This window comes from Poecilia latipinna, unplaced genomic scaffold, assembly GCF_001443285.1.
Source record: "Poecilia latipinna isolate Pla-1442-1.1 unplaced genomic scaffold, P_latipinna-1.0 Scaffold232, whole genome shotgun sequence".
Lineage (NCBI taxonomy): Eukaryota > Metazoa > Chordata > Actinopteri > Cyprinodontiformes > Poeciliidae > Poecilia > Poecilia latipinna.
In genome coordinates, this window is record NW_015112848.1 from 1 (window position 1) to 21,362 (window position 21,362).

Sequence of the window (21,362 nt, forward strand, 5' to 3'; positions counted from 1 at the left end):
AGCTCATGGGGTGTGAATACTTTTGTAAGGCACCACATGAAACTGGAAGAGTGTCACTGTGCTGTTCCTAAAATAGCCAATTATATGTCTTAAACCATCAAGTTCAACCAGAGCTTAATGTTGTGTCCTGTACCTCGATTTCCACAGTAGGAGTGACTTCCTCCTCATCTTTTGGGTAGGGGATCTCCAGCACTGAGTTGATCTCTGAAGGCTCCAGAGGACGGGCTATTGAGCGCCCATCTGGCCAGTACACTTCAACATTTGTGGCCACATCCCTACCTGTTTAAGTAAAAAAAAAAAATGATTTCAGGTAAATATGATGCACACACAGAAAGAGGTTATGTGAGCTCAGCGAATCTATAGAGCAACAATTTACTGCATGTGTTGACAGTCGTGACTCTTCCATCTTTGTCTCCTTTTAGGGGACTTCGTTGCACTCTCTTCTCATCATTAACTGTTTTAATCAGGCACAGAGAAAGCTCATCTCCCGGGAGCCTCTGTGGATCTTAATTAAAGTAGCATTTTTAATGTAAACAGATCTTCAGTAACCCTGCCAGACAGGTGCACTGCCAGGGAGCCAGAGACTATTTCACCTGTTCTGAACCGAGATGACAACCTCTCACGGTGCTGCAGGGTGTATCACGTATAACTCCCTGAAAGTCTGGAGGTCCTTTCTAAAGTTACAACGTTTTGGAAAGTTTGCTGCTGCAGAGTGTAACGTGAAGGCCACAGGAGCCGACCTTTTCTTTGCAAGCCCTGGTGCAGAACTGAGAGAGACCAGAGAGCTCAAAGGATTAAAAACATGCTTTCCATACTTTTTTTTTTCTTTCCCTCTGTTAGTATCTAATCTTGGAATAATTTAGAAAATGAAGTATGTTATTTTAGAGCATGTCAAATAAAAAAGGGCTGTTAATACAGTGCAAAATTTACTAGTTGCAGCCTCACAGAGGAGCAGATTTAGCCGGCTGAAGGGCTGCCTGGTGCTTTAAATGTGATCTTACCAAGACCAAAGTGAGCGACAGGTTCCATCTCACACAGATACCCCGAGCCCCCATCAATAATCCGTGTGTGTGGGCCACTTTTCTTTGTGTAGACAACCACTTTAGCTCCTCGGGCAAAAGCTCCAAACTTGGTTCGGGGAATCACTCGGAGCCATGAGTTAGTGAGGCCCTGACACATGATGATGAGGAGGAGGAGGAAGAGGAGAAAGAGATGGGTCAGGGAAGGATGACTTATGCTTGACCACCCTACAGAATATAAAATGCTATTTAAGACCAGCACACTCACCTGATTGACTCTGTAGACAGAGAGCGGCTGTGCTGCGCTTTCGCCATGAGACACCACCAGTTCCAGACGGCCGTCACCATCAATATCTGTGGCTATGGCTCCTGTAGGCCCATCACAATAAACACTCCAGGAAGCAGGCTTTACAACAATTACTATCCTCATCAACAAAGATATGCACATAACTCAAGAATAATGCCGGTGACACATTTTCGGAACATTTTCAAAAGTGGAGCATTGGTGTCATCTAGTGGTTAGATGTGGTACTACCACATGAAACTTTCAGATTTTCTTGATGTGTTCATTCTGTCTGTAACATTTGCGCTTACAGTTAATGTAACAAAATATTTTTTTTCCCCTTTCACAACTTCAACAAAAAATATCTTAATCAGATTTAATTTTCTGTTTTATTAGACTTGATAGGCAGGTCTACAGACAATAACAGGGTTGTGCAAATAAAGGTTATTGATTGTTTTGACAAGATTACCAGTTCCTCGTCCATCAGGCTCTGCGGCCTCACCAATGTTCAACTCTTCTATCTGGGGGTCCGCATGTTCTCTCCTGCTCACCCTACGAAGGCACAACATTACCTTCACATTTCTGCACAGCATCAAAGCATTACCACTAAAACATAGAAAAACTAAAAATTAATTTACATCCACTTATTTTATTTCACTCGACGGCACACTGCAGAGAGATGTTTATTTACCTTTAGTTTATTTGTTCCAGAAGAAATATCAAGTAATAACCAAAAACACTGAACTCTGCAGCATTTATAGGCTGTGCTAATAAGTTATACCTTTCCCAAGCTGGTCTTTTGGTTGCATAAAATCAAAAAGAACATTATAAAACTTTATAATACAAACACAGAGCTGAGAATAGATCATATCCTCGACTAGAGACTAGGACCAGACAACACGATGTAAAGTAATTACATCAAAAGATGTTGCCTTGAAATAAGGAGTCTCTGTATTTGGCCTTTCTTAACAAACTGTTTCAGTTCTACTCCCAAAATATGCAGACATGGTTTAAGGCCTGGATTTGGCCTGTGAAATTGAATTCAGCAATCTAAGCATCGTAGATTAATTCCCTGTTACTACGGATTTAATAAGGGAGGCAATTACTTTTTCTAATAGTCACAGGTTGATTCGGATACCTTATGCACTGAATGAATAAAATTATCATTTGAAAACGACTTTTTTGTTTACTCAGTTTATCTTTGTCCAATATTTAAATTTGTTTGATGATCTGAAACATCCAAATGTGACGAAACAGAAGAGGCAAGTACTTTTTCACAGCACATGATGTCCACTTTATTGGACAGTTCAATTTCTTTTGATTATAAATCCAAGACTTAAAAATGTTACTAATAATTTTTGTCTATGGTTATCAATTGGTTTTGGACGTATGTTGCTCAGTGGCAGAGTAATTTTCTTGCATTTGGAAAGCTGACAGTTTCCTCCAGTTGTGTGCCCAACGTGCTCACCAATCTGTGCAAATTGGTGAATGGATCTGTAGTGTAAAGTGGCTTAAGTGGTCAGCATAACTCGAAAGGTTATATATAAGTTGAGTCCAATTACCGTCTCTGAGTGCTGTTTTTCTGCATTTGAAGTTTTCTGTTAACTTACATATTGGTGGTTATGAACAGTGACACACTACAAACTAGCAAAGCGTGCTGTATGCAAGGATACCATCAATAACCACACACATCCAGAACAAATGGCTGAATAGCTGACCACCATGCATGAAAGTGTTAGAGTTCCACATTTATAATGATTCGATATCTTAGAGCCACTAATGTAGTGATTTTAGCTGCTATAGCACTAACATCAGCTTGATATTGATTTGGCGTACTGGATTAATTAGCTTGTTCAAGCATGTTTTTATTTATTTATTTTTTCTGTGCCAAAGAGGAGAAAAAATAAGCTTGTTCATCTCCACAGAAGACAATGGCTGAGCCACTGGCTGAGAAGTAGTGACCTCTTTCAGACCAGAAAGATAGATTTTTCTTGGGTGACCTGGCGTGGAGAAATATTCTGATCCGGGAGATCTCTGGAGAACAGACTGATTACTGATATTCTGTGTGAACTGAAATTTGAATCCTGTTCAGAAAACTTTGCCAAATCAGATTTTACTCAGAGAGGAAAGGGTTCATTTTGCTATCAGTCAACCAATCACACGTTTTGCACATTTTGAGCACTGAGTTAATTAATATTATCTAGAGAGGAAACCAAACCATGAACAAAGAAAGATCTTAAAACTGTCTTAATGAAAGAATCATTCATGTGTGAAGAAGGAAGAGGCGGGACGCCAGACTAGATAACTATCCTTTTCCTGGAAATTTAAATTCCCTGCAGCTTTCAAGCATAACATTTGAATATTAAATCAAGACACAAGAGCATTTTATTAACCTCCTCATCAAAGTGCTCATAAATCTCATATTTGCAGTGCAAACACCTAAGAGTGTTTGGGTTTCACTCACTGTCAGTACCTAAAGAGTCTGTTGGCTGAGGGTCCCCTGTAGGCGATGTTATTGAAGAACACCTCCAACTCGTTGTCATTATCAAAGTCAGCAACAATGACTGTCCGCACCGGAGATGGCATGGAAAACTTCTGGGAGGCAATGTCCTGAGGAAAAGGGGAACAGGAGAGAAAACAAGTGCCATTTTTCTATTGAGTAGGTGTATTCATTCATCTTCTCATCATTTGTATTTATCTAATACTGCTCACATGTAAGCTCTTGCTTCGAGTTTGAATAATCCTCTCCAAATGTTTATTCGCTTTGAGAAAAAAAAAAATAAATTATCTGTGATGCAACACGTGTACTTTTTTTTGCATAAACAATCACTGTCAGTGATGGATTATTGCTTTAAAGAGCAGAGCACAAAATAATAACACAAATATATTGTTGATATGAGAAAATGGCAGCTTGACAGAGCTGAGTGCTTGTCTGTAAACAGAAATAGCTGCTTAAGTGCAACAGAAGTATGACAGTGTCTTGTTATAAGCCGATACTTTTTACAGGATTTCAGAATTCCAGATTTTTCCAGTTGACATTTCCAGATATCTCATTCCATTTTCTGACCAGTTTGGACATGGCAGTACAGCTAAGGTAATGTTGCTGACTTTTCCGTGTTGTTTCGGTTTTGTTCGGAGTTTCCGCCGTGTCATATTCTGCTAATCTGGTTTCTCTTGCATGTTGAGTCATATTCACATACTGTTTTATAAAACAGTATAGATATAGAGCAGTAGATATATCCATAAGCCACTTTATAGACCAATTTATCACATTTTGTCTTATTTTTCTTTTTACCTCTGTGTTTAGATACATCCCATTTAGGTTAAGGCGTACCTGATGCATCTAGTATTCTTTTGCCATTTTGAGCCCATGGCTCCCTCAGTTATGCTTCTCCCCATACCACAGCAGTAATGGTTATGGGGAAACAGATGAAAAAAGTATTTCTTAGTCCTTTTCAGACATTGGGGCACACAGGTTAGACGCCTCCCCTCTACTCCACTTCCTAAAGAAAAGTTTCTGCAGTAGTTGAGTTCTTGCATGAGGAAGTAACAGATATGTCCTCGCTTCAGTGAGCTGGTGATAAGTCTTGAAAGAGTTATAGAGCGGCCCTTCACTCCTCCCAGTATTTACTCCCTGTTTTAATTATAAGGCTCATAAAGCTGCAGAGGTAGGGGCCGCCCACATTGACCTTCTCCTGCTCAGGTGAAGGAGAGGGGATTGCTGTCTGAGGCGCTAAGGGAACAACTACATTCACTGTGTCACTTGCTTAAGTGCAGAGACAAAAAATCTGAGCGAATAAACATAACATTAACATTTTGAGTTGAAAATCGGATCCATCACGACATGGAGCAAGTGTGCGTGTTGAAGTTAGTACACATTTTAATTCACTTAATTATTTATTATTTTTACTTTTAGATCAAATCCACTGCAATTAATCGCCATCAAAAAAAGAGGAATATGTGCCAAGAGGCCGGCGGCAGATCATTTCACTCTCAGCATTTTGTCAGATGAGAGTGAAATTAAATATTAAGTACAGACACTTTTGCCCACATGCAAAACAGTATCGGTCTACAAACCATGCCCTGTGTGAAAAATGGTAGTGGCAGCATCATGCTATGGGGATGGATTTTTTTTTTTTTTTTTTTCGGTAAAGAGGATGTGGGAAGTGGTTGGAGCAGATAGGATGATGGAGGGAGCTGTAAGCATACCTCAACCTGTTTTATCTATTTATGGTAAGATTTTTCTGATTACAGATGCTCTCCGTCCAGTCTGACTGATGATGACCTAACTATGGACAAGAATCGATAAACTTTCTGTTTCTGCAAACTGTTAAATCAGGATCTGGATACAAATGGACAACACACTTTTCAGATTTTTACTTGGGGAAAAAAATTGGACTATGCACTATTTTCTTGACACTTTCCACAATTATGTACACATTTTTGTTATCTGTCAGATAAATATCCCTACAAACTACACTGATGTTTCCCAATGACAAAATGTGGAAAAAAATGGGATATGAATGCTTCTAAGATAAAGTACTTTTATTTTTGTTCTGTGGTGATTGAGGAAAAAGCCGTAATAAAATAAGTGATAATTGATCATAATTATATGTAATAAATCAAATTCCTTACAAATCTCCTCACAAAAAGCTTTTTTTATCAAAATACCTTATTTGCAACAACAGAATCTCACTTTAAGTGCATTTTCAATAAACAAGAAAAATTGTATAACTTCTGCTAAGGCCATCTTCCAAATATATAAATTGATTTTATGTATTGGATGTGTGGGCGTGTGTGTATATATATATGCAGGTACCCAACCTACTGTAAAGAGTAACCTATCTAACAGATTTTAATTAAACATCAAATGGCCCAATCTGCACTTTCCATTACCAAGGCAAAGCTGCTGGCTCAGCCCGATTTAAGTGTTGGTTTATTGAAGTGATACAACAGCTTCATTATTCAAACCAAAGGTCAATATTGGATAATATGGAAAAGTCTCAGCTTTTCTGGTGTCTGAATATGTTGTTGGCTTGAGATTTAACTTGTTGTCAAACAGGAAAACACTATGCCCTAATTTTGTTTGTCTTATCCGTAAGAGTGTGGAAGAGTTGAGACGTGTGTGTTGGTATGATTGAGTAGTCTTGGGGCTAAGTATCACACATTAACCCCATACTTGACCCATATAAAAATGGCTCCTGTGACGTTTATCTCCCGTGTAAAGGATGTGGGGGCAGGCAGTGAGAGGTAGATCACCGAGCACGAAGGGAAGGGTCTGCAGATTCACACCCAGCGCAGCTCATTCCTCTGTGTCTGCAGCCGAGTGACATAAAGACCCCAAACGGCACATGTACGACGCTGGTCATTGATGGAGTAAATCACAGGAGCCTTTGAATACCACTTAAACCCAAACTGAAGCTCCATGAGAGGTGCTAATGCATTAGCCCATTGTTAGCACTAACAAGAACACATTCACTGTGATAACAGTTTAGATTTGCTGATTTTATCCTGGTTTCTCATTAGACATTGATTTTGATCAGAGGACAACAAATGGAGACTAACAACCTGAGATGTGAAATGTGTTTTTTGATTGTGGGAATCACTGATCGAGATTTTATCATGCTCAAAGACAACATGATAAAATATGTTGTCTGGATTATGCACAGAGCTGCCAGTGAGTTTTAAATTGGTACTTAATTATGGAGTAAATTCCATAAAGTTACTCCATAATTAAGTAATTACAAAATCGTTATTACTTATAACAGTTTTGCATTTATTATTGGCCTATTTTCTATATTCTTCACTGGTCAGGTTCTCCTAATGGTACCAGATTGCAGTTTTATATCTATCAATAAAAAACATATTCTGTGTGAGAAACAAAACTGTAAGATGTTTTTAGTTTAGAAAATAATTATAAATTAATAATTTAAAAAAAATCTTTTTTGTATTTTCTAAATGATGTGCATGTATGTGTGAACCTTTGGATCATGAGCCATTCAAATGTCGTTTGTTTTGTGGAACCACATACAGGATTTTTATTTTTTTTTCTAAGACATCATTTCACCTTAAATTTCTGCTTGCGGTTGTTTAGCTGTATGTACAGGCGGTGAGGTCCATTCCAGTTCCCGTACACGATGTCAGTCCTGCCGTCGCGGTTAAAATCTGCCAGTGCCACCCCTCTGCCATGCTGCATGGGGTCCTCCACTCCTGGAAGTACATACCGAAAGGTTCTTTCATACTCTAAAGCCTAGACGTGTTTAGTTTCTTCAAAATGTACACTGCATGTCCCTTACCGGCCTGCTGCGCAACATCAGTAAAAGTTCCATCGCCGTTGTTTCTGAACAGGAAGTTGGATCCGTACTCATTGTCGCAGAAGATATCAGATAGAGTTTGACTAACAATTGGCCCCACCACCACGCCTCTCCCCCCTGTGCAGATGGATACGGCGAGAGAAGGTCCCTCAGTAAGACAAAATAAGGCAGCTAGTTAAACAGAGAAGAAGTTTTTTGAAAGAGAAAAAAAGAATGAAACCGGGAAGGTGAAATACTGTACTGAACAACAGGAGAGAGATCGACTCCATAACAGAAGGGAATTATAAGAGATCATTAGTGTCTTTTCGGTCCATTTGCTTCGAACTGTGTAGGGCTTTTTTTTGCTGACACAGACTCCAATTCTGATGGCTACAAACACAGGTAAATAACTACAAGGGAAGTACAAGTGCAAACAAATACAGCGGACTAGTGATACAACACATACTGAGATGTTTTGCATTAACCAAAGACTAGCAGTAATTTAATCACCAAGATGGAAAAAAACAAAAAATCACAGCGAATATCACCCCATGATTTTCCAATGACTTCCTATAAAGTAAAAGCATCTTGCTAGAGAGTTTCATCTCAGACCAGCAGAGTTTAATTATATAGCTGACGGGGCTTTGATTGCCCTTTCTCCGTGCAGAGTCAGTGCTGTGAGTGAGTCAGGCCCTGCGCCTGATTTACTGGCCCGCTTCATCAGCCCGGACAAATATCACTTGCCCCCAACAGCAATAAACCACGAAACGCCTCTCCAGAGATATGTAACCATCAGATATACAACTTCACAGGCTGTCCGTCTGCTCTGATTAACAGCAGTCTGATGACAAAGCCGTCCAGCTAACATCACTCACAGTAACTGTGAACCAGCTCGCTCTGGCCCCCTGGGTGGATCAGATGATGTCCTTCACGTGGGAAAAAAAAAAAAGAAAAAAAAAATGTTCCAGAGATGATAAAGCTTAATTCTGTCGCTCTCAAACACAAAGTCATTGCCCATTTTCGAAACTCAGTGGAACATCAACATCAAGGACTTTTCAGTGGTTACAATAAAGTTTCATTAACAGGTGATCTCACTCTTGGTTATGAGGAAACAAATCATACTTAGGTTGGGCCTTTCTGGCATTTACTGCTCCACTTTTCTATACATCACTGGCTGTACAGCGAGCTTGAATTGAGTCACAGAGATGAGGGAGTTCTGGCTTTAGAGCTCTAAAATGAAAGAACAGACGGCTGGCAAAAGTGTTGAACTCATTTGAACAGTTTTAAAGAAAATGCAGAAATAAATTCAGGAAAACAAAATATCTATTAAAGGAAAAAGTATTCATAAAACCACAGATTTGTAACTAAAATAAAAAATACTTCAAAAGACCAACATCAAAAGAACACAAAGCCTATGCTAAGAAGTTTAACTGGATATAAATTGGATTTAGCTCTTTGAACTATTCAGGCCTTTTCAGCATGTTGTGTCTGGTAAACCATTGGAGCCAATTGGCCAGATGTTTTAGATCACCATGCTGCTGAAAGATGCAGGGACAACACATTTTCACTTTTCTGGCACAGGCCGCCATATTTGTATTTAAAATAGTTTTTTACATTTCAAAGGCTTCAGAATGCCATTGGCTCAGACAAGGTGCTGATGGCCCTTGGAAAGAGACACTAGCACACTCCATCACACATTATCCTCCATTAACAGCGGACAAATAGTACTTTTCCAAATATCCACCCTGTGTTTCATGCCAGACCTACATGAAGTATTTGCTTCTAAAACACTCAAGTTTAATTTCATCTGATCGAAGCACATGGCTCAGGTTCCAGTGAGGTTTGGCAGATTCCACGCTTGGTGATCGTATGGACATAAAAAGTTATTTTCTAAAGACTTCTCTTCTGATCATATTGTTGTCAGGGAGCAAGTAGACCTGGTGAGTCCAAGATGCCACTTTTTGCTATTTCTGAAACATTAAGTTTGTATCGTGAAAAGATAACGTTGGCTGATCTTCGGTTGTTTGTCTGAATACCAGTTTTTACCATTTTATTTTTGCCAATACAGGAAGATTTAGGCAGTTAGCTATTTTCATGTGGACATTTTCAAAATTAGGAAAAACGACACACGTCTCCATAGCTTGAAGGGTATTTTCTTCAAGTTACACCTATAAATACATTGAGAATGTTATTATTTATTGGCAGCTGATTTGGTATAATCTCTTGCCTTCCAGTGAATGCTCTACTAACGTCTTTGTGAAAACACAATAGAACCGAAAGACGTTCTCATTTACTCCCTTCTTTCTTTTCTCCTTCTCTGGAGAACCTAGCTCTATTGCTCATATTTGACGCCAAACAATCCACCTTTACGGACTTTTTTGTCGTAGAATCCACTGCAACAAAAGGCAGATTCCTTACGACAGATGTCAGCATTGATAACACTTTAAGGGCAGGTAGCGCAAACAAATCATCAAGACCTATTGCACAGTCTCCATAAGCTCTTGACACCTACCAATTAGTTTGTTAACTCCAGCTTGCTCTGCAACATTGGAGAGGGCAATGACTCCCTCGGAGAGGTCACTGGCTACCTCGTCCATCTCTATGAGAGCGTGAGGTCCCACGTTTCCACTGGCGTAGTTGGCGATATAGATAGCATAGCGGCCGGTACCCTGCAGAAAAAAACACGTGCCGTTTTCATTAAATTACATCTGTTGACATTTTAAAGCACAAACTCAGACATGTGAGAAAACAGCTCGGCCGTTTGACCTTTCTGGGAGCTTGAGAGGTAACATTTATTGCCGCCACTTAACTCGAACATATGAACCAGATACTTGTGATTAAATAAAAATTACTCTGGAAGTAAGGCTAAGTGGTTGAAGATCAAAAGGTCAAGCATGGAAATGACATTTCTATTTTAACATGTTTATTAGCAAAGGTAACCTTTCCTATCTCTTGTTTCTCTGTTTTGCTTCTCTGAATTGACATTGCAGCAATGATTGTTGCAGAATTCAGTTTACAGTGGAAAAAGGTCAGTATGAGTTAAAAAAAAAAAAAAAAGGCTCAGATTTCAGTCCAGAAACAGACCTGGGGCTTAAAAACCTTTTCTCATCTGAATGTTCTGACTTTTAAACAACCATGCCTCTGTGATGTTTCCCATTGATTGATAATGCAGTGTAAATCTATGTGGAATTGGGAATTGCTTCTATATGGCACATCATAGTTATTCTCTAAAGCGTACGTTGCTCTTTTTTTCACAATATTGCTGTAAATGAGCTCAAATTGAAGAAAAAAAAATGACTCCCTGTTGGCAAGAGTGATTAATAAAAGCTACAAAATGCATAATTAACTTCTATGCTTGACTATTGTAAAGTTTCATTGCCAGGAAAAGCGTTCAGCTGGTCTAAAATGCTGCGGTAACAGTTCTGATGAAGAAGAAGAAGGAGAAAAAAGAAAGTTTTAGCTTTGCTTTTTTTTGGTCTCCTGCAGAATGCAGAAAAAAATGTAAAATTTTATATTCAATATTGGATTGCTCATTGTGTCACTGGCTCCCTAAGAACTTTCCACTTAACCTGCAGCTTTACTTTTGGTTGCAAGAATATTTTAAGGTAAAATGGAGACTCGCTTTCTGTGAGGCAGACCAGCAGCTGCCTGAGAATTTGGTGCTGCATTAACTTCAGGTAAAAATCTAAACGGTTGCGCATAGTCTGACTGAAGCCGAACTAAGGTCAGGTGTCTTTGGGACGTTCATTTTCCCACGCACCCTTCAAGGTCCACAAGAGTCGAGTTCCTGTGAAAACCCTTCTGAATCAGTTTACCTCATGGTGTTTTGACATGAGTGAGGTTTACAAAAGTATAGCAAACCCAGCTAACATGGAACAATTCTTACAAGTTCATAAGTTGGGAGGAGGAGGAGGAGGAGGAGGAAATGATGACTGACGAGTTGCAACATCACATTTTACTTTCAATGTTATCAGAAAGAAAAAAAAAAACACAAAGCGTCGGTGGGACATTTCTCACTGCAGCAGAGCAGAACTGAGCAGGTTTTAATGTTTTAGTCCAACAGTTGTACTTCCTGTTGGCACAACTGATCCTCAAAACTATCCACGCTGCTCACTGGCTGAAAGACTGGTTTCTGGAAGATGAGCAGTTTGGGATCGTTTTCCACGTACACAAACATTCCCGTGAAATTCTGACCAATCGTACAACGGTTTTGCATGCAGAGGGGCGCTAAAGTTTCGCCGTGGGGGTTTTGACAACAAGGGGTGGAGAACAAAATGAAGTGATTCTCAACACGCAACAGTGACAATGAGAACCAATTTTATCAGTCTGGCTTGACAACGCAGAGACCTCAACTAAAACAGGGTGAAATAAGTGAGATGTTTGTTGATTTAAACTAAAAAGAGAGAAGGAACTTTTCTCCATTTAAATGACTTTTTTATATATATTCTGCACCTATTAAGCACCTTTTTCCTCATCAAACCTTCTCTGTTCTCCCTTCATCTCCATTCACCCTGCTTTTTACCCCTTGTCCCCTCTTACTCAGCCTGGCACTTCTTGCTCTGCCTCCCTTTGGAGATTAATTTCACACTCCATTATCAGTCAGAGTCCCTGCAGACACAAACTCACAGACGGAACCACACTAATAGACTATACACTCGATTTAAATGAGCTTTCCCACCAGGCCTAACGCGTTTCCATCAATACGAATGCATGCACGTATGCAAGGCCACACAAATAAAAGCCATCTGACCATTTTTGCGCACCCTACTGTATTCCTACGTGGAAAGTAAGGTAAACAAGTCGGGCTGATGTAAATGCCACTTTACCGTGCACAATATGATGAGCCGTTTCACAGAAGTACACACACATAAAGGAAAAACGGAAAAAAAAAAAAAAAACAGTTAAGTGTAATGAAAAACCTGAAGGCTAGTGGTTGTTACTTAACAAAGTTAAAAGTCAATGATTTTTCAATAAGTCTTCACCCTAGGCTAATTCTTGTCACTGAGACTGGCAGTCACGACAGCTTCTCATATGTTCCAGCACTAAAGCTGCATGTGTTAATAATCAAAGCCTTTAAAGAAAAGAATGAATGACTTAGCACATGCAATACCATTTTTTTTTTTGTTTTTTTTATCAACAGAAACTGTTTGTCATTCGTCTCAAAATTTGCCGTCACTGTAAAAAATAAATCTCTTATTTGAGCTTGTAAAGTCCACTTATTTTCTCCGGGTCCTGCTCAAAGTGGGCCGATCCATCAGCCCCGTGTGAGACGCCTCAATATGTCAGTCTCATCAGTTCTTTTAGGAATAATAATGGGACGTCAGCTTCAAGGAGACCTGGAGAGACGGGATGGCCCGATGACAAATGCTCTTCGTCTGCTACAAGATAACATTTTATTTATGGGTAAACAAGATCAAGCACATTAACCACTCGGCCGACAACGCAGCACACTTTGGCTCCTCTCTGCAGTCGCTCCGAACACGTTCCAATAAAACACGCTCAGCAAAAAGGAACGCTCGGATCTGCTCGAACTGGCATGCAAGAGCGCGCATCATTGCTTTTGGCTTCTCCTAAAAGAACTATGCTATTAAAGAAGATATCTTTCCGATCTACTTGGCACCTGCACCTCCTATCAGTGCTCAGTGAGATGGGACTGTTAAAAAAAAAAAAAGAAAGAAAAAACTATTGTAATCCCTGCTATCCTCTTTCGCCTATTACTATCTTTATCCCATCCTCTTATTAGAAGGGAGAGCTGTGTGTGTTTGTGTGCGAGATAAGAGACAAAGACAGAGCATGTCCGTCAGAGCAGGGGGGAAAAATTGTAAGTGAGAGAAGGATAAAAACAAAAGAAATGAAAGGAAGGAGGACACAGCTACAGGCAGGAAGCAGAAGCGTGCAGTCATCACTCCCTTCCTCTCTTTGTAGGATGCGTTCTGTAAAACAAACGAGCCTTTGCTTCTGTAATTACACTGGTGCGATGGACAGAGGAGAGAAAATAGCGCACCATTCGCCCAAATGAACTGTCAGAGCACATGCTGAGAAGGGCGGCGTAGGCAGGGCATGACTTATCACTGGTAAACAAACAGAAGCAACCGTGCATGTACGTAGAAGACACTACTAGCTGGAGTGGGTGTGTGCGGGGAGGGGGGAAGCAGACTTCATACTGTACTCTGGTCTGTATGCGTGCATATGTGTGTGTGTGTGTGTGTGTGAAGTACCTTTCTGTCTATGCAGGCCACAGAGCGCCCGGCCATGGGGTTGGCCACGTCCCGGTGCTCGTTTATATCGTCGTTCAGCAGGTCCTCGAAGCGACCGTTGCGAAACTTGAACAGTTTGTCTGAGTAGGTCGCCCGACCTTCGTGTAGGTGTGAGGAGGTAAAAAATAATAAAAAAAAAAAAGACGGTAAGTTTACGTGAGGTAAAGAGGCAATTTATGAAGAATGACAAATCCAAGTGATAGAAAAGGAAATGTAGAGTTGCCGTGGTAGAAATGTGAACATTGAGTTTTCAGAAAAATGACAACGGGGCGGTGCTGCAGTGTTAACAGCGCGCTCACTGCAGCCCTCTCTATGATTTATCGCTGCACAAAAGCTTATCTGTTATCTGACGAGGACTCAGATGAGATAAGTTCGGTTACTGCTTTCAGATTCTCCTCCTTGGATACAGTGTGCAGACCGTGTGCCTTTGTAATAGCCTGTACTGTACCGGAGAAGGCATTGTTGGTGTTGAGGACATAAATCTCCTCCCGTCCATCTCCGTCTATGTCGCACGCTGTCACTCCTATGGCATTGCCTTGACGATCCCTGAGCGCATAGAACGGGGAGCTCGGGTCGTCTACGGCGATGTTGACAAGCCCTTTTCTCTGTTTATCGTACTTCAGCACCAGGTTTGGACCGTTGTATCTGTGAACATGTGGAAACAAAGTGATTCTCTATTTATAAATCGGAGCTAATCATGTGGACTGAAAGCATGCTCACCAAATTACCCGCTTATTTGATTTCTTTTTTATTATCTGAGCCAGTTCATTTGTGTATTTCTTTATTAGGGGATATGCTGTACCCAGTCAAATAACAATAAGTCAAAAAATAAATAAATAAATAAATAAACAAACAAACAAACAAAAAAATAATAATTTTCTGATTTTAATGCAGATGGGCACCTGGTAGCAACTATCTTTAAAGTCATCTTCAGAGACCTCTCGGCCACATAAAAAAAAAAAAAATCCTTTTAATCCAACATGTTCTTCCAGAAAGTTAGTGTTCCTAACGTACAATTCAAATGGAGCGGGTTGCTCTCAGGTGCTCACCTGTACTAAAGTCAGAATTTTTAGAAAAATGTCAGAATTATTTTTTTTCTTCCATAGATTAAGATCAGGATTTTTCTTTTTCTTCTTCTTTTTTTTAATGTATTCCATTGGCCCAAATCCTCTTCTGTACTAGATTGAAAACTTGTAAAAATAAAAAGTGGATACTTAACTAGGTAACACCTTTACGTCGGATTTCATACAGAGTTTTACAACATGCTACCTAAGAAAACATATTACTAAATTTGAACCAAATCAGGGTTCGGGATTCCTCTCGTAAAAGATCAGCATATTGTTGCATCAGCTCATATTCAGTTGCATGGTAAATTGTGAAGGAGATAGGTAAATATGTTACTCAAATGTTTTATTCTGTATTTTATTTTGTAATCACATAGGTTGTATACCTTAAAAAGTGACCAATATTCATTTCCAACTGAAAGGCATTAAGCTTCAAAATTATTTGTTAGTTTTGTACAAGCATAGTTTTTTGAACATCTGGAATACTTCTTTGGAAGTTTTTTTTTTTTTTTTAATTAAATACTTATCTCTGTCTGTCAGATTGGTTTGTTACATCAAATTTACCAACAGCCAAAAGTAATGAACCAGCCGGGCAAATTTTGTTCCCATCTGCTGTTCAGAACAGGACTTGCCTTCAAATTGAGCTTCAAAAGGAGCGTGGACAACAATAAAGAAACCAACCTGAAAATCATGAAATCATAAAACAACGATTTCATGAACGACTAAAAAAAAAAAAAAAAACCTGACAGCATAAGAAGTTGATAAGCGCCTCATAAATAACAGTCTGGGACGTTTGCTTTATCATTTCCAGCATGAGTCACATGAAATATATTTAGGTTCCAGACATCCTTGTGTGAGATTAAAAATGCCTAAAGTGATCATTGTTATGATTACTGGAGGTCAGCAACACAGGTGCAATATAAACTATATGGAAGCTATTCAAGCAAAGATTCTCCTAATGGCAAATGAAATTACATCCTCTAGAAGGCTGTGGGATGATCCTCTTCCTGGGATACCTGCTGAATAGGTTGTTTTGGCTAAATTACATTTAGTAAGCACCCTCATTTGGGCTTATCTATATTCTGTTAAGCATTGAGAATCTCATTGCTGCTTCATTGGATAGTGAGAGGCTTGCAAAGCTATTCCCATCAGTGGCATTCTATTCAATCACATCCATTTTCATCAGTTGAGTGAGCTTCAGGGCACCTTAATGTCCCCTCTTCTAGTTTTTCACCTTTGTTTTAAAGGTTTACCTTTGGAAAGTGACAGTGGCTTTTGGTTTTAGTCTTCAGTGCTACACAGCACTCTAAGCAGTTGCTGTTTTTAAGAATATGTGGGTCACCTAAAACATCGGATCAAGGTCAAGAAGCCAGTGAATTAAAAGAGAAACACTCCTCTCACCCAGCCACAAATATCTCCAGGTCTCCGTCGCCGTCCACGTCAGTGACAGCCATGCCGTAGTTGAGCTGGCTGGGGTTGTTTTCGTAGTCCGGACGGAGAACGGTCTTGGTTACAGCAGAGAACACGGGCTCCGACCGCTGAGCCGAGGAGTGGGCGTGCAGGAAGAACAGCAGGCACAGCAGCATCTTCACCTGAAGAGTAAAACACACCATTTGCCCCTGCAAAAACCGGATTGACTCTTTATTTTGTCCATCAAAATCCGTCGGCTGTGATGTTTGAATAATCAAAAATAGCTTACTCACCTTTCACCTGCTCACACAATCGTTCTGTTAGTTGAAAATGCAAAGTCTAAAAACTTATTGTGATCGGTGAGTACTTAGTTTTGTTAAGACGTACAGAAAATGGTCAATCTCCGAGTCAGCCGCATTCTGCAGGTCTAAGATCTGAACAACCCATCACATGTGGACAGGACAGAAAATCCATACATGAATCGAACATTCTGGTGAGCAAAGAGGAAACCAATATGACCTGATACACCAGGCATAAGGTGCTGCTCACTCAGACTTGTGTTTATCTTTGAGTGGGGATGAAAGGTTCGGATTGAAAACAGTTTGGTGTGTAAAAGCATTCAGGCATGGGATTTTGGAAAAATATAGAAGGAATGTAATTACTGAGAAAGAAAAAAAAGGCAGGTCACCTTCTCATAGCCAAAATAAACTTTACACACGCCTCATTTACACACACAAACACACACACACACACACACGCACTAAAAGGTGTTTACAAGCTGAAGATTTGATTTTCTCTTTTCATGGATTTATGAACTCATCCCTCGTCATTCCTTCTGTGACACCGATGAGTCGCTCCCTCCTCCGCTTCCCGACTGCTGCATATTCTTTCCCTCAGCTCTGAGTGTTCCAGTGATGTATGGCTCTTTAACGTCTCCTTCAACAATTCAATTTGAGATAAAACTATTGCGCTGTTTGCGTAATGCTCTGCAGTAAGTCGAGGAGGCACCTCAGCTGACACCTACAGAAATACAGCTGGGTACCGCCGCTAATTTGCAGGCAAGCTGTGCTGCGATAATGCACACTGGTTATCTGGCAGAAATGTAGACAGTGGCTGTTAGCAGGAAGGGTTAATTAACAGCAGTGTCTCCCTATTAGAGCAGGGTGAAATGACAAATGAGCTGGCTAGTTCAGGAAGCAGTTTTGCAGAATGAGAAATTTACCCCAATGTGAGATAGAAGAGCTAACGTATAAATTACTAAGAGTAAAGACTTGTGAGAAGTAAAAAAAAAAAAAAGAGGATTGTTGAGAAAAGTGAAAAAGCAGAATTGTGCTGCAGACTATTTGACAGTTAAAATCTCCAGGAGCTTTTTTTTTTTTTTTTTTTTTTTTACACGGTTAAATCTTTCCTGAGTGTCGGAAAATGGATCCACGGCGCCTCCTTGAATTCTTCAGGCTACTTTAAGTTTATATGTAATCAAAGTCCAGTTCTTAACACGTCTCTATGGGTGTGTCCAAATTAAGGAGTTGCATCCTTCCAATGACCTGGCCTGGACGGTCTAGCTTTCAGATTTAAACATGCCCTTACCTCAGTGTATGTCCTTCCACCTAACATGGCAGCTCTAAACACAAGCTGGTAAAAATCGAGCCCAAAATCTTGCATCTTTAGTTACTAATTTATTTCTTTTTAATTTTTTATTTATTTTTTTACAAAAATGTTGTTAGAAAACATGTCCGTGCAAGTGACAAAAGCACAGCCACTTTAAGCTTTTAACTTCCGTACTGCCAAATTTTAATAGAGCTTTATTTAAAACTGTACTCCTCTCCCACTTTAACTCCTGTTTCATCTGCTTTTGTACCAAAAACAAAAATCTGTCTTTCAGCCCTCAATACATCTTGGGTTGGGATGGACTGCAAAGGACACACCAGACCTTCCCTTCGAATTCGGACAGCCTTCATCACATCACTGTCACGTAACTGGTCATCAAATGCGGCCTTAGAAAGATGCAGTTACTGAATTAGGACACATGGCATGATAATTAGCTGACATCAATTTAGCCCCGCCCAAAAAGAACAAGAGATGACATGATTTTCTGTCACACAGTTCCTTTGACTCTGTTAATTATGACAGCTTCAAACTTTATCTGATAACAGGTAAAGAGTCGATGGTTCCAAATTCAGATCTTGTTGGCTAAATTGCAGAGCATCTTTTGACTATCAAGTTAGCATGACTTCCAGAAGCAATGTTTGATTTCAAACACATTTGATCTAGCTCATGTCAGACCTTAGCTAAAAGTGACAGGAAGTCACATTCCAGGGTTCTGAACAGTGTCACCTACTGGCTATGTGGACATATTGCGAGCCACTGCGTAATTGCCTGTGTTGCAGCCAAATACCGTACTGTAAAAGAGTAAACATGCAGACCAAATTTTGTGTACAGTATTTACTGACCAGGGATGTCCTGGGCATCCTTGTTCCAAGTAAATCAAATCACTTCCAAAGAGAAATATTCAAAGGAGATTTTGAAGGGACCTAAAGTAGCTGCTGTCCAAAAACCAACATACATCATCTTTGTTAATCCATTAGGTGTTTGGAAGCTACATGCTAACCAGTATTTGGAATAAGGGTGCCAAAAATCTTTGGCAATGGTGTTTAAAACAAACATGAGACAGTATTATGAGTGCTTCTTTGTCTTGCATGCAAGTGTGTGAAAGTCTTTCATTGTTCTTATGCAAGTGCATCAGATAAATGGTGATTTTTTTTTTTTGACTTTTGCTGAGAACCCTGCAAATCAATGGGTGAACTTTTGATATTATGCATGTTTGAGTCAAGAAGGGTGAATGGCTTCATTCCCATGGTACATTTTTAGTTAAGTATCTGCCCAAAAACTCTGTTATAGAGCCTCTATAATTCAGACTTAAAAAAAATGCTGGCTGAAACCACAGGGGCCTTTTTGATTTGATTAAGCCATGAGGTATTACATTATCCAGCCAAGGACATAGAATCGCTTTGCCCAACATTCAGTGCAGTAAAGACCTAGACATCCCACTCAAGTGAAGCTGTGATGGATCCACAAAACATTTCATGTACGCGTTGAGGTTTTTACGGTGAGATATCTGCAGGGTCAACAATAATAATGGGAAGCAACACATTTGTTCCAAACCAGTCAAATACCATACAAAAGCGCTGGGAAAAAAAACAAAAAAAAAAAAAACAATGCTGTTTGAAGCCGAGTGATGTTTTTCCATTAGATTATTTATACGAGCGGTAAGAGGCCATTACCACAGCGTGCAACATCAGCATGTGCTTTCTGGAGCGTTCCTGCCCAGCTCTGATCCTGATAACACTGCGACAAAAGAGCCAGCAACATCTTCACTTTCAAACACACTCTTCCAGATGCTCTTCCCTTATGAAGGACAATCCTTACTGCAGAACACACACACACACACACACACACACACACACACACACACACACACACTATACTACATCAAAACCAGTGATTTGCTCTTATTTTAGCAGGTAACACTGCACTTATATTCAGTTTGTCTATTATTTATCACAGTGGGAACAGGATGGAACTTCTTAAACTTCCCATTGAAACAAAGACACAAGGCACACTACTTTAAGATTACATTTTTGAAAACTTTAGCAAATAATTTTTTGATATTAAATGAGTTTAGAAAATGTGAATTATTTAGTGATTTGTTCATAACTCCCTCTGTCTATCTAATATATATACATATACAATTACTAGTTCATATATCAATTAATTCTCGATTTATAAGAAACAACCACAAAGTATGGTTATTTTTTGTTAGTTTTCACAGTAAGAAAACTAACAAAAGATGCCACTTCTGCAAACATAACTCTGATAATTCTAAATAATAATAATAATAATAATAATAATAATAATAATAATAAAACAAGTCCATCTATCTACTATCTAGCTACCTATCTGAGCTTCTAACTACAAATTTTTGTCAAAAATAATTTTCCTTAATAAAGGAATAACAATAATCAGGAGAAGTAAGCAAGAAAATCTTCTTGAAATACAACTGCTGCAATCATTACTCTTCTGTCAAATTTACTCTCTTTCCATCAGCATTTTAAAGGTGTGCAGCGCCACTTCATCCGTGTCCATTACCGCCACTGCAGGTGGTTAATTAAAGCATGTTTCCTTTGTTAGCAAGCGACTTAATCAAGGTTAACTGTTTGCTTTGAGGAGAGTCGGAGGGGGGAACGCAGAAAAAAGTTACGGTCAAATTGAAAGCAACTTTGTTATGTCGCTGCAGCACAATCCAGCCGAGCGCTGCTTGTTTCTGAAGCCGGAGTAAGGTGGGCAAACTCAGGTACTCACAGATGCAGAGAGGCGCTCCGAAAACTCCCAACAAATCCTGCAGCGATTGACAGCCAGAGGACAACGGGGAGAAACGCAAACCCAGAGTATAAAGGTTGGCTAATTGGAGCTGTTGATACCGCGGACATCAGAAGAGTTTGTTTTTTTTTCCTACACACACACGCATACACATACACACACGCTTTCACACAACTTCCCACGAAAAATTGCTTTATGAAATCGTTGGTGAGAGAGTTTGGCCAATAGCCTGAGAGCTTGCAGAATATGTAAAGACACAGCCAATGACGGAGCTGGAAAAGCGAGAGGTGGGCGTGTCTTCAGGTGTTCATTACAGATGGAGCCGGGGGCGCAGCTGGGATGGAGATGCGGAGTTCAGCCTCTTCACTCGGATGCTTCAGATCCTGCTCCATCTGCTTATGGGCGAAAGGCTCTTAGATGTCCTGGGATGTCTACCAACCTTTGTTCTGTAATTTTTCATATGTAGCAATAGACTCGATCAGATGAACGACTTTTCATAAACTCAAGCACAAAATATCGACTCTTAAGTGAAGATTCTTAAAATTCTCTGACAAAATCTCACACTGTCACACCTATTTTCAAAAGTACTCAAACCACTTGGACTTTTTCATATTTGGTGACGTTACAATCAGAAATATCTATGTATTTTATATATTTAA

The 21,362-nt window shown here is 39.7% G+C and overlaps 1 protein-coding gene across 1 annotated transcript; it reads right to left on the reverse strand.

The window, feature by feature from the left end:
• Nucleotides 1-46: 46 nt before the first annotated feature.
• crtac1b (cartilage acidic protein 1b) lies at nucleotides 47-20,918 on the reverse strand. The gene is made up of 12 exons (XM_015032140.1): nucleotides 20,686-20,918; nucleotides 16,318-16,508; nucleotides 14,301-14,497; nucleotides 13,814-13,950; nucleotides 10,108-10,264; nucleotides 7,599-7,733; nucleotides 7,370-7,512; nucleotides 3,776-3,912; nucleotides 1,772-1,854; nucleotides 1,288-1,388; nucleotides 1,002-1,170; nucleotides 47-279 (listed from the first exon to the last, which is right to left on the reverse strand). The coding sequence occupies exons 2-12, from the start codon at nucleotides 16,500-16,502 to the stop codon at nucleotides 104-106; spliced, it is 1,620 nt and encodes a 539-aa protein (XP_014887626.1). The 5' UTR covers nucleotides 16,503-16,508; nucleotides 20,686-20,918; the 3' UTR covers nucleotides 47-103.
• Between the last annotated feature and the right edge of the window lie 444 nt (nucleotides 20,919-21,362).